General features: G+C 36.5%; 1 protein-coding gene across 5 annotated transcripts in view; it reads left to right on the plus strand.

Moving 5' to 3' along the window:
- Positions 1-14,149, plus strand: part of LTN1 (listerin E3 ubiquitin protein ligase 1) — a 67,194-nt gene that overhangs the window by 32,981 nt on the left and 20,064 nt on the right. For all 5 annotated transcript variants that reach the window (XM_074034168.1, XM_005548876.4, XM_045389209.2 and 2 more), the window contains 7 exons: positions 416-655; positions 1,565-1,718; positions 2,630-2,774; positions 3,157-3,343; positions 6,962-7,121; positions 8,073-8,177; positions 12,754-12,896. In XM_074034168.1, the coding sequence (XP_073890269.1) occupies positions 416-655; positions 1,565-1,718; positions 2,630-2,774; positions 3,157-3,343; positions 6,962-7,121; positions 8,073-8,177; positions 12,754-12,896 (1,134 nt within the window). The remainder of the gene's footprint in view (positions 1-415; positions 656-1,564; positions 1,719-2,629; positions 2,775-3,156; positions 3,344-6,961; positions 7,122-8,072; positions 8,178-12,753; positions 12,897-14,149) is intronic.

Below are 14,149 nucleotides of genomic sequence, written 5' to 3' on the forward strand. Positions count from 1 at the left end.
AGCCGCTGCACCCAGCTCATTTATGTATCTTAATATTGTAAGCACCCTAATTGTTTATTAATCTTCATACCATGACTTGGAAGATATTTAATATTTTTAGTTCTATATCATAATGGTTTTTTTTTTTAACTCATAAAGTTGACTCATGACTTAAAGAGTTTTCAGTGTAGCAAAGTTGCTCACCCTAACTGTGTAAACTATTTCTGTTTTCTACTTAATTTAAAACTGCCTTTTTTACCTGAGGGCCTTTATGTGTGTGAGAGAATGTGTTGATTTGTTGATAAAATTTTGTCTAATACATAAACACCGTTTTAAAATCCAGGAAAGACCTATAGAATTATTAATCCAAAGTAAGATATTTAAAAATACACGTTAATATTTTTATTTTTTGTCTGTTTGAACCTTTTTTCTCTAGATTACTTGATTGGAGATGTATACGTTGAAAGAATTATTGTTAAACTTCATGAAACTTTGTTCAAAACAAAGGAATCATCAGAAGCTGAAAATAGTGACTCATCAGTGTCTTTTATCTGTGATGTGGCCTATAACTATTTCAGCTCAGCGAAAGGATGCTTGCTAATGCCATCATCTGAAGATTTATTATTAACTCTCTTTCAGTTATGTGCTCAGAGCAAAGAAAAAACACATTTGCCAGGTAATAGCCTACTGCTCAAATGTTTTGTTGGGAATCTCCGGCTCTGACCTTCATAGTGAGTGTAAGTGCCCAGGCTTTATTAATTGAATCATAATGTGTTTGAAAGTTTAAAGCATTTTGAGTAAAGGGCTACAGTCTTAAACACTTTCAGCTTTAGAAACCAAGTTAAAGATGTGTGTAGATATTATTTCTAAAGATCTCACTTGATATTCAAAGAAATTTGGAATGAGCCATAATTGATTAGGTAGAATCTTAGTCCATTCAGCAGTTCTGGCATGTTCCTTAATTTCTTGATGCCTTAGTTTCCTCATTTGTAAAAGGGGGATAATAATATCCCTTTATTATAGTAAAAACATTCAATCTTTGGTGTATATCAAAATAGAATTGAGATTATCTTTTTAAGGACTATATTCTTGCCTTATATGCTAATTCAGACTTATTTGTGAAAGGAAATACAAAAATACTATCTATAGAGAGCTCTCCTCCAACCCTTCGTTGTTTCTTTTTTTTCTTTCCTTCTTCCTTCCTCTTTCTCTCTTTTTTTCTGCCCATCATTGTCTACCAACCCTGTCTTAAATACTAACTTCTGTATTTGGAAAAGGTGTAATAATTTTTTTTTAATGTCTCCAAAAGGACAATTCTTGTAAATAAGTTCAAACATAAAAAATGTAACTTTAAATATCTTACCATTTTACATTTATATGATACGAGCTAGCTTGTGTGATTGCATGTTTATGACACAGTTGCTTTGTTTGGCAATTTAATTTTGAATGGCAATTGAACTTAAAATTTTTCTTTTTTAAATGGTATTTAAAAAAATCTCAGATCTGTAGAGTTGTTTCAAACATTTCGTGCTGATTAGAGTTAATTCAGTGAGATTACAAATTCCTGTTGACATCTTGATTTTAGATTTTCTTATCTGTAAACTGAAAAATACTTGGCTCTCCGGTGTAAATTTATTGGTTCATCAAACTGACAGTTCATATAAAGAGAGTACCTTCCTGCATTTGTCTGCTGTGTGGCTGAAGAACCAAGTTCAGGCTTCATCTTTGGATATCAACAGGTAACCTTTTTTGAGCTTGGTTTCAGTGTCTTTTTTATACTTTGTCAGTGTCCTTAAATAAGATTCCATGATCAGTGTGAATGCCTATGAAAAATTACTTGTAGGGCTTGCACCTATAATCCCAGCTACTCAGTAGGCTGAGGTGGGAGGATCAGTTGAGGCCTCCAGGAGTTCGAGACCAGCCTGAGCAACATAGTGAGATGCCATCTCTTAAAAAAGAGAAAAATGAAAAATGACTTGTTAGGTAACAAATCTATGGGACTCTAAGAAAAGATCCAAACAAATTTTTTCAAAACCATTTTGTTTCAATGATCATCCATTTAAACTGCCAATTAATTGAAGGATAATTTACTATAACATACCTGCTGGACTCATAACTTATAGACAGTAAAGTGATGGTAATACTTTCCTTTGTCATAGGCCGGTGTGCACTGTAGCCTCTCATGGTCACCACATGTACTGATTGTCCTTGGTTATTTATTTTTGGGGGACAAGTAGGCACTGTTTTAAGGTGTTGAATTGCAAGTATATTTTACATCTCATACCTACATCCATATAATAAAGGAGAAGAGAGAATGCATTTAGAAGATATTGGGGTTAGGTTAAATAATGCTGAATTTCATAAGGTAGCTATATTTCTGAAATACCTGGTCTGAAATAGGTCAGGTCCTCTTCATTCTGAGATAGATAGGAAGCAACACTAGATTTCAGATGATAAATATTGGATTACCTACCCAGTTTGACTGTGCTATGTTGGTGTGTTGTCGGTGGGGGAGCATCACTTACCTCTTTTTTATTTTCATCATTTCTTTTTGTTCAGGTAAGCTATTATAGGGTATTTAATATGTACTGGGGTATTCAAACTAGTCATAGCATAACTACAACAGTTAAGTTTTTTGCATTATTTTTAGTCTCCAAGTCCTCTTGTCTGCTGTTGATGATTTGCTAAATACACTTCTAGAGAGTGAAGATTCTTATCTTATGAGAGTTTATATTGGAAGTGTAATGCCGAATGACAGTGAATGGGAAAAGATGAGACAGTCTCTTCCTATGCAGGTATTTTTGAAATTGAAGAGGATGTATCTCATTCTGAGGTTTGGATTTCATGCAAGCTTGAATATTTTTTATTTTGGGGAAGAAAAACATAAATAAAATGAATATTTTGCTTTGCTTTGATGTCTTTGTACACTCATATACTGGATGTTTGCTTTTTGCAAGACACTATTTGACAGTGGCAGTGGCCATGGTACAAAGACTTAAGACCTAGTTCTGTACTTAAGGAGTCTTAAAGAAATACACGTTGATAATTTCCTGTAATAGAAAACAAACTTCTAGGTTTCCGTGGTTTTGGTAATAAATATTCTCACAACTTCATTTTTGTTCAGTCTTAATTGCTTAGGTAATAAATAATTTTGTATATAATGTACTCTTTTCACAGTGGTTACATAGACCTCTTTTAGAGGGAAGATTGAGTTTGAATTATGAATGTTTCAAAACAGATTTTAAGGAACAGGACATAAAGACACTTCCCAGCCATTTGTGTACTTCAGCATTATTGAGCAAAATGGTCTTAATTGCACTGAGAAAGGAAATAGTCTTAGAAAATAATGAGCTTGAGAAAATAAGTAAGTATATATGAGTATTTACATATAACATAATGCATGAATAATCTTGAAATAATCTTGATTATACTGCAATTTAAATCTTTAATTTAAAGAATCTTCAGCTTCCTTTTTCCTATTTTAATGATGAGAACCTTGAAGTTACTTGAGTGATGAATATTAAATTGCAAATTAGATACAAATATATTGGAACCTTGCTATAATCTTGTTAACTGTGGATCATAATTTGGTGTTAGCTACTCACACTGTCATGACATCAATATAAAAAGATCCTGTGACGCATACCCTAAAGAAAATGGGTGAGGCTTTGGTGTTTTATCAAGGATTCAGAATTTTCTGTTGATTAAAAAAAATTGATGCCTGATAATTGTACATATTTATGGGTTACATGTGATATTTTGATATATACATAGAATGTGTAGTGATCAAATCAGGCTAAGTAGAATATTCATCACCTCAAACATTTATCATTTCTTTGTTTTGAGAACATTTCAAATCTTCTAGTTATTTTTAAATATAAATCATTGTTAACTGTGGTCATCCTACTGTATTATTGAATACTAGGTCTTTTATCTTCTCTCTAACTGTATTTTGGTACCCATTCACCCACCTCTCTTCATCCCCTGCTCTCCTTGACCCTTCTCAGGGTAACCATCAGTCTATTTTACTACTCTTATCTTCATGAGATGCACTTTTTTAGCTCCCATAAACAAATAAGAACATGCGATGTGTGTCTTTCCATGCGTGGTTTATTTCATTTAGCATGATGATGTCCAGTTTCATCTGTGTTGCTGCAAATGACAGGATTTCATTCTTTTTTTCTGAGACAGAGTCTTGCTCTGTTGCCCAGGCTGGAGTGCAGTGGCGTGATCTCGGCTCGCCACAACCTCCGCCTCCCAGGTTCAAGTGATTCTCCTGCCTCAGCTTCCCAAGTAGATGGGACTACAGGTGCACGCCACCATGCCTGGCTAGTTTTTGTATTTTTAGTAGAGACAAGGTTTCACTATGTTGGCCAGGCTGGTCTTGAACTCCTGACCTCGTGATCTGCCTGTCTCAGCCTCCCAAAGTACTGGGATTATAGAAGTGAGCCACCGTGCCCGGCCTCATTCTTTTTTTTTTTTTTTTGAGATGGAGTCTCATGCTGTTGCCCAGGCTGGAGTGCAGTGACGCGATCTCGGCTCACTGCAAGCTCCGCCTCCCGGGTTCCCGCCATTCTCCTGCCTCAGCCTCCTGAGTAGCTGGGACTACAGGCGCCCGCCACCGCGCCCGGCTAATTTTTTGTATTTTTTAGTAGAGACGGGGTTTCACTGTGGTCTCGATCTCCTGACCTTGTGATCCGCCCGCCTCGGCCTCCCAAAGTGCTGGGATTACAGGCTTGAGCCACCGCGCCCGGCCTCATTCTTTTTTTAATGTCTGAAGAGTATTCCATTGTGTATATGTACCACATTTTATGTATCCATTCATTCACTGATGGACACTTAGGTTGATTTCATCTCTCTCAGCTATTGTGAATAGTGCTGCAGTAAATATGGGGTGCAAATATACCAGTTTTCTAATTACTCAGTGGGATTGCTAGATTGTATGATAGTTCTATTTTTAGTTTTTTTTGAGCCACTTCCATATCGTTTTCAAAAATGGCTGTACTAATTTGCATTCCTACCAACAGTATATAAGTTCCTATTTCTCTGCATTCTTGCCAACATTTGTAATTTTTTGTCTTTTTTTTTTTTTTTTTTTTTTTTTTTTTAAGAGATGGGGTGTTACTATGTTCCCAGACTGGTCTTTATCCTGGGCTTAAGCAATCCTCTTGCCTCAGCCTCCCACAGTGCTGCGATTATAGGCAGTGCCACCATGCCCAGCTTATTTCTTACCTTTTTGACAATAGCCATTCTAACTGGGGTTTTGATTAGCATTTCCCTGACGATTACTAATATTGAGCATGGGATTTTTTTTTCCTTTCTTGCTGTTGTTTAAATTCCTTATATATTCTGTATGTTAGCCCCTTGTTAGATGAATAGTTTGCAAATATTTTCTCCCATTCTACAGATTGTCTCTTCACTTTGTTGATTGTTTCTTTTGCTGTGCAGAAAGCTTTTAGTTTAATATAGTCCTGTTTGCCAATTTTTGTTGTCTTAGCCATAAAAATATTTGCCTAGACCAATGTCCTGTAGCATTCCTTGATGCTTTCTAGTTGTTTTGTATAGTTTCAGTTCTTATGTTTAAGTCTTTAATCCATTTTGAGTTGTTCTTTTTAGATGGTGAGAGATAGAGGTCTATTTTCACTTTTCTACATATGAATATTCAGTTTTCCTAGCATGATTTCTTGAAGAGGATGTCCTTTCCCCAATAAGACTTTGTCAGTTGGCTGCAAATATGTCGATTTATTTCTGGGTTCTCTAGTTCTGTTCCATTGGTCTGTGTGTGTCTGTTTTTATGCAGATACCATACTGTTTTGATTCCAGTGGTTTTTGAATACCTTTATGTTTCATCAGGCTCTAATTTTTTTTTCTGGCAAATGGATGTTCAAATGTTGAACCCTAAGAGGACTTAGGGCCTCAGCGAATTTTCCTGTTTCAATAAATGGTTTAGAATTATAGGTGGTGGTGTGACTTTTACCAGATGGTATTGAAGGTAGAGGATTTGCAGAAACCCTGTATCAGTCTTGTTTGTAAGCCCTCAGCTGTAACACAGTTACTAGAAGGGGGAATATATGCTCTGTGGAAGAAAGTTGAAACACCTCTTTTGGGCAGCCAGCTTCACATTCAGTTAAGGGAAAGGAAATAAGCCTGTAGTTTACATTGCTCACAGAGTAAATCTGGGCAAACCCAAAACTAGTAAGTAGAGTAATAATTTTTTGTGTTACTAATTACAAACGCAATATTATTTCTTTAATTTTATCGAGCTCATTGGTCAGATATTATTGTTGTTTGTGTTACCATGACTTGATTAGAGTTGCTTAGCTGTTAAGTGTAGGATTAGATTTTGAACCAGGTCGCAACGCTTCTCACTCCAAAATCTGTACATGGCTTTATAAAAGGGAGTTGTGACTGTGTATTAGAAACCTATGATATGCCAGGCTTCATGATAGATACTTGTCCATTTAATTCTCACTGCAGTCCTGTGAGTTAGTTTGTAATATCCTAATTGATAACTATTTATATAGCTTGAGAGAGAGAGATGCAGATTTGAATCCACCCCAATCTGTAGCTGAGGCCCCATGTCCTTTTACTGTATCATACTGTCTCCCATCTCTCCCATTTGCCATGGACTTCTCACGTCAGGTCTTGGGTCCCTTAGTTGTTTTTCCTGTCTGGAACTTTTTACCAATTGTGCCAAAATGGTAGGAAGATTCTTTCAGTATCTCTAGTAACTTAGGTTCTTGTCACATTCTTAACTAATTAGAAAAAGGAAAATTTGGGAAAAGGGTGATATTTTGTATCAGACAAATATTCTCAGTTTTCATTATCCTTGAACATGTCAAAGCAGATATGAAAATCAGTTCATAGGTGTTTTGAGATGAGTGGGCACAACAGTGGTAGAAAACAAGGCGGAGAAGTGAAAATAATTGAAGGGTTTGTTCACAAAGTACTTTTGATAATTTGGTGCTGTCTCTTCTCTTAGTTGCGGAACTGCTTTATTCACTGCAGTGGTGTGAAGAATTAGATAACCCACCTATTTTTCTAACTGGATTTTGTGAAATGCTTCAAAAAATGAATATTACGTATGATCACTTACGTGTACTTGGTAATACTTCTGGCCTTTTGCAGCAGTTATTTAACAGGTAAGAATCTCTTTCAATTTCTGTTTTTAAAATGACTATGCTACTTCTTTATGGCTTTGCCTTCTCTAAGAGGTAACACTACTTCATGCTAATGTTTCAGTCAGAGGATTGATCTAAATAATTCCTATTCTTAATGATAAATAGTGTATGAATTCTAAATACTTGATTTAACCTTCTCAGGGGAAGATATTTGTATTCTACATGTCTTATTAAATCCATAAATACATTCAGGGATCAGATGACAAAAAAGAAGTAGAAGCTTGTAGAAGTTGTTTTGATTTATCTGTGACTCATCCTCCCAGTTCTCTCAGATTCATCCTTTATCTTACGTGTTGTTATAGGTGTGTCTTAATGTTATGACCACAAAGCCCTCTCCCCTAGATTAGGAAGGCAGGTATGAAAACAGTCCTTGTAGAGGTTATAGTAGTAAGATGTTTAGCTTTTTGAAATTACCGTGTTGAACTGCTTTAAGAGTTTTATCACTTGCCGATAGTATTTTGAGCATGCTTTGCTGTGTCAGAGGACCCAGGCTTCCTTTCCAATCCCATTCTACTTAGTTGACACTCACAACTTCCCTCAGAACCAAAGAACCTCTTTGATTGTTCAACTTAAGCCAGCCTAGGTGTCCTCTGGGAGATGTCTTTTTCCCAGCTACAGCCTCTGGTTTTCAAGCCTGATCTCTAAGATCATCTCCCCTATTGAGACTGAAGAGACTGTGGAGTTTCCTAGGGATGAGAGCTCAATACCAACCGTGAAAGAGTGTTGAAAGCCTAAACTCCCAGTTCTTTGGATAATTACTGGCAGTTGCTTGGGTACAAAGTCTTAGGTTAATTGATGCCATCACAAGGTGCCTTATTTAATTCTGTAAAAGGAATCCAGCTAGCCAGTGTTTAAACATTTTATTCAGTACACTTTCAAAATGGAATATAATTTTTTTCTTTCCTTTTTTAGGTCCAGAGAACATGGCACACTGTGGTCTCTTATTATTGCTAAGTTGATCCTTTCCCGAAGCATTTCATCTGATGAAGTAAAACCACATTATAAGAGAAAAGAAAGGTATTCTTATTTAAAATGTTTTTACTTTGTAATTTACTGTAAATGGTCACTTTGGCAGCCCCTAATTAATGAATAATCTCTAGTGAATCAAGAAAACAGGTTTAGGAAATGAGGAAATTAAAGACCTCAAGGCAAATTAAATTGTTTTAGGTTAGGGACATACCTTTTTATTTATTTATTTATTTTTGAGACAGGGTCTCACTCTGTTGCCCAGGCTGGAGTTCAGTGGTACGAACATGGCTCACTGTAGCCTCAACCTCCCGTGGTCAAGTGCTCCTCCCACCACACCCTCCTGAGTAACTGGGACCACAGGTGTGCACCAGCACACATGGCTAATTTTGTAATTTTGTAGGAATGGGGTCTCTTGCCATGTTGCCCAGGCTGGTCTCGAACTCCTGGGCTTAAGCAGTCCTGCTGCCTCAGCCTCCCAAAGGTCTGGAATTACAGGTGTGAGCCACCATGTCTGGCCCACACCTTTTTTTTTTAAAGTAAGTAGTTTTAACTCCATAGCCTTTTGTTGTAGAATTTTATACGGTACTTTTTTTTTTTTTTAAGCCAACAGCATTTCATGAACTTGTTTTCTTTTCCCCAGAAATCTTTCTGATAGAAATATTTTCTTTTGCCCTTTCCTAATACTCTTTTTCCATCACTTTATTTGCTATATGGAAATGACAGGGAAAGTTACTCTTCTCTTAAATAACATCATCCTATTGAAGTATGTTCTAGAAAAGTAACAAATATGTTCTGTTCTTCAGACAAAGAGGTAGCTTGTGGGTTTGGGTGTGCTGGTGAAGCTCAGCATTCAAATTAATACTTAGCTGAGATTTACCAAGAGGCACTCTGAATTTACTGATTTACCAAGAAGAATTCTGAAATGACAGATACGTGTTTGGGCATAGTAGAATTCTAAATTAAATTTTGATCATTTTTTATCTTAAAAGTTTTATTTATTTTTTATTTTTTATTTTTTTTGTAAAAGTTTTAAAAAACTTTTTATTTTGAGGTTAATTGTGGATTCACATGAATGTGTAAGAAGTAATACAAAGAATAAAAATCATATATCTACCCAATGGTACTGTTTTGCATAACTTTAGCATAGTATTATAACCAAGGAAAAGGTGTTGATACAGTCAGTTGACTTAGTTTACATGCACATGTTTGTGTATGTTTGTGTGTGTGAGAGATAGAGTGTGTATGTGTTCTATGTAGCTCACATCTGTGACCACCACCACAGTCAACTACAGAACAGTTTCATTATCAGGATCCCTTAGGTTATCCATATATAGCCTCAGCCACCTCCCTTCCCATTGTCCTGATCTCTAGCAACCACTAATCTGTTCTCTGTGTTTGTAATTATGTCATTTAAGAATATTATATAAATGGAATTGGCCAGGTGCAGAGGCTCATGCCTGTAATCCCAGCACTTTGGAAGGCTGAGGTGAGAGGACAGCTTAAGCCCAGGAGTTCGAGAGCAGCCTGGGTAACATGGCAAAACCCCATCTCTACAAAAAATACAAAAATTAGCTAGGTGTGTTGGTGTGCACCTGTAGTTTCAGCTACTCATCAAGCTGAGGTGGGAGGATCACTTGAGCTCAGGAGGCGGAGGTTGCAGTAAAGGCGGAGGTTGCAGAGAACAGAGATCACGCCACTGCACTCCAGCCTGGGCAACAGAATGAGACCCAGTCTCAAAACAAACAAAACAAGACAAAAAACAATATTATATAAATGGAATCATACTGTATGTAACTTTTTGACATTAGCTTTTGTAGCATAATTAAAATTTTTTTCTGATTATAAAAGTAATATGAAATTAGCTAAAGAACTATTGGAACTAATTACTAAGGAGATGGATGTATACCACACAAAAATGAGTAACTTTTTTATTCACCCATAGTAATAAATTTAAAAAATGGTATGGGAAAAAAAGATTCCATTCACAATGACAACAAAAACTATAAATACTTAGAAATAAATTTTTAAAAAAATTACAATTGTAAAACTTGAATAAAGATCTCAAAAGAAGGTGGGAAGATTAATTGTAAAAATGATTGTGAACACCTATAATTTCAGTGCAATCTCAATCAATTTCAGCAGTTTTTGAAAAACTTAGTAAACTGTTCTGAACATAGTATACATTTGAAGAAAAAGTTATCAAAAATAAGAAATTTTTCAAAAAAGTGAAAGAAACTGCATACCAAATATAAAATATAATATTGAATTATAGTAATTAAGCAGTATGAAATTGAAGAGTAGACAAATCAGTGGATACAGTCCAGAAACCTATTCACACATATATGTGAATTTAGTTTTTAATATAGGTGGCATTTCAAATCAGTGTGGTGAATAAATAATAATGATATGAAAATTGGTCATGTGTTTGGAAGAAAAATACTGAGACCTTCTCCTTTACATTATATGTAAATATATATATATATTTGATTTTGCAAAAATGAAAACTTCTTGCAACCTAAGTGCCCATCAGTGGATAAATGGATAGATAAAAGTGTGATATAACCATATAATGGAATATTATTCAGCCTTAAAAGGGAAAGAAATTCTGACATGCTACAGTCTGTATGAACCTTGAGGACATTATGCTGAGTGAAATAAGCCAGTTACAAAAAGACGGATACTCTATGATTCCTTTTATAGAGTAGTCAGATTCATAGGGATAGAAAGTAGAAGGTGGTTGCCTGGGGCCGACGGTGAGAGAGGAATGCAGCATTCATGTTTAGTGGGTAGAGTTTCAGTTTTGCAGAATGAAGAGGTCTGAAGATAGTTGCACAATAGTGTGAATGGACTTAACACTGCAGAACTCTACACTTAAAAATGGCTAATACATTAATTACATGTGTATTTTATGACAGTTAAAATTTTGTATATAGTATTTATGAAAGATGAAAACTGTGACAAAAATATAAAGATTACCGGGACAAATGACAATGGGAGAGGACATTTGCAAATCAACAAAAAGTATCTGTAATATGTAGATAGTTTATATAAATCAGTAAAACCCTCCAAATTGAAAAGTTTATCAAAGACTTAAAGAGGCAACTCATAGGTGAAATGGTCAAAGGTAGGTCAATACTGAAATGTGAAATATGAAAGGATTTGCCTTACTAATAATGATAGAAGTACAAATTAAAAGCAATGGTTTTATCCACTATATTGCCAAGAATCAAAAAGATTCATTAAGTGTGCAGCTAAACAGTCCCACCTGTGCATTTTCGGTGACAGTGTAAATTGATTATGAGTTTTCAGAAGCAATTTGAAATTGCCAACATATAATACATTCAAACCTTTGAGCTTTCAATTCCACTTCTAGGAATTTAGCCCGAAGAGGTATTTATACATTCGCAGAATAGTATCTTCTTAAGGATATTTATTGCAGCATTATGTGTGAGGGCAAAAATTTGGGGGGGAAAGAAACCTAATGTTCACGGATAGGGAAATAGTTATGACACATCCATAGTACAGAGTGTTAGGTAGATTTTATTTTTGTTATATAGCTTTAAAACAGAATAATTTATACATTCTGACAAAGTATATATAAGTGGTAAATGATAGAACAATATGTTTAGTGTCATCCCTTTTATATGAATAAAACCCAACTATATATATGCACAAATATGAGTATCAGTTCGAAGAAAGGACACACAGGCCTGTAATCCCAGCACTTTGTGGGGCCGAGGCGGGTGGATCACCTGAGGTCAGGAGTTCGCGACCAGCCTGACTAACATGGTGAAACCCTGTCTCTACTAAATACAAAAAAATTAGCCAGACGTGGTGGTGCATGCCTGTAATCCGAGCTACTTGGGAGGCTGAGACAGGAGAATCACTTGTACCTGGGAGGCGGAGGTTGCATTGAGCTGAGATCATACGTTGTACCCCATCCTGGGCAACAAGAGTGAAACTCCATCTCAAAAAAAAAAAGAGAAAGGACACACAACTGGTACTATTTATTTAAGTTGAATCAACTGACTCTTTTTTTTTTTCTTTTTTTTGAGATGGAGTCTTGCACCGTCGCCAGGGCTGGAGTGCAGTGGCGCGATCTCAGCTTACTGCAACTTCCGCCTCCCAGGTGCAAGCGATTCTCCTGCCTCAGCCTCCTGAGTAGCTGGGATTATAGGCGCCTGCCACCACACTCGGCTAATTTTTTGTATATTTAGTAGAGATGGGGTTTCACTACGTTCGCCAGGCTGGTCTCAAATGCCTGACTTCATGATCTACCCTCCTCAGCCTCCCAAAGTGTTGGGATTACAGGTGTGAGCCACTATGCCTGGCAGTTGACTCTTTTTTTTAAAAAGAGAACATAATGTCATGTGGCTAGTGTATTTTTTAAAAATCATACATGGGGAAATGTTATATATGCTCATTTAAAAAATTTATGCAGAAAAAAGGAGCAAACAAAAAAATTTCAAGTCAGCACTTGTTAAAACCTATCATAGTTTCTTTTTATGTAATTATATGTGATAGAATTATTCATCTTTTTCAATAGTCCCAAATAAAAGGAATATATGAAATAACTGTATGTTTGGAAGAAATCTAACTTGTGCTTTTTCTTTTCTTTAAACAGTTTTTTCCCACTAACTAAAGGCAATTTGCATACCATTCAAAGTCTATGTCCATTTTTGTCAAAAGAAGAAAAGAAAGAATTTAGTGCTCAATGTATACCTGCTCTTTTGGGCTGGACTAAGAAGGATCTTTGGAGTACTAATGGTTAGTTGCTTGATAATAAATATTTCATTAATTTAATTATTGCTTGAGATGAAGAACTGTTTCTAATATATAAGACCATATCTATTAGAGGTAAATTGAATTACAGCTGATTTGTCCTGAGATTATATGGATGAGTGTCATTAGACAATGGCTGTTACCATTTTACAGTACAAAAATGCTGGGCCTTGAGGGAAGACTTACACCCAGAAATACCTTCTAACCATTTCTTTTCTATCTACAGCTTTTTAAAGCTGTGCCTCATTTCTCCCTAGCCAACCAATGACTGAACATGTAAAGGCAAAAATAGCTTCTGTTGTATTTAAAACACTGCACTTTTCATTTGTTTATAAATTTTTTTTTTTTTTTTTTTTTTTTTTTGAGACGGAGTCTCGCTCTGTCGCCCAGGCTGGAGTGCAGTGGTGCGATCTCGGCTCACTGCAAGCTCCGCCTCCCGGGTTCACCCCATTCTCCAGCCTCAGCCTCCCGAGTAGCTGGGACTACAGGCGCCCGCCACAGCACCCGGCTAATTTTTTGTATTTTTAGTAGAGACGGGGTTTCACTGTGTTAGCCAGGATGGTCTGGATCTTCTGACCTCGTGATCCGCCTGCCTCGGCCTCCCAAAGTGCTGAGATTACAGGCGTGAGCCACCACGCCCGGCCTTTTTTTTTTTTTTTTTTTCCTGAGATAGGGTCTCACTCTATTGCCCAGGCTGGAGTGCAGTGGCGCGATCTCGGCTCACTGCAAGCTCCGCCTCCCACGTTCACGCTGTTCTCCTGCCTCAGCCTCCTGAGTAGCTGAGACTACAGGCGCCTGCCACCACACCTGGCTAATTTTTTGTATTTTTTTGGTAGAGATGTGGTTTCATCATGTTGGCCAGGATGGTCTTGATCTCCTGACCTCATGATCCGCCTGCCTTGGCCTCCCAAAGTGCTGGGATTACAGGCGTGAGCCACTGCGCCCGGCCTGTTTATTAATTTAATCAACACTTATGAGCACCCACTACATGGTAGTTCCTGTTGTAGAGAAGACAAATGTGAAGTTGTATCATGTGATAACTGATGTAGCAAAAAGATGGATTATGTATACAAGTGGCAGAAAGGAAGGAGTTTCCACTCTGCTTTGAGGGTGTTAGTGGCGATTTCATAAAGATAAATATTTCTACTGGGTGTTGAAGGATAAATCGTTTTCCATATGGACATAGTTGGGGAAGGGCATTCCAGTTACACAAACATACAAGAGTACAGATTGTTCAT

The sequence above is a fragment of the Macaca fascicularis genome, chromosome 3 (assembly GCF_037993035.2).
Source record: "Macaca fascicularis isolate 582-1 chromosome 3, T2T-MFA8v1.1".
Lineage (NCBI taxonomy): Eukaryota > Metazoa > Chordata > Mammalia > Primates > Cercopithecidae > Macaca > Macaca fascicularis.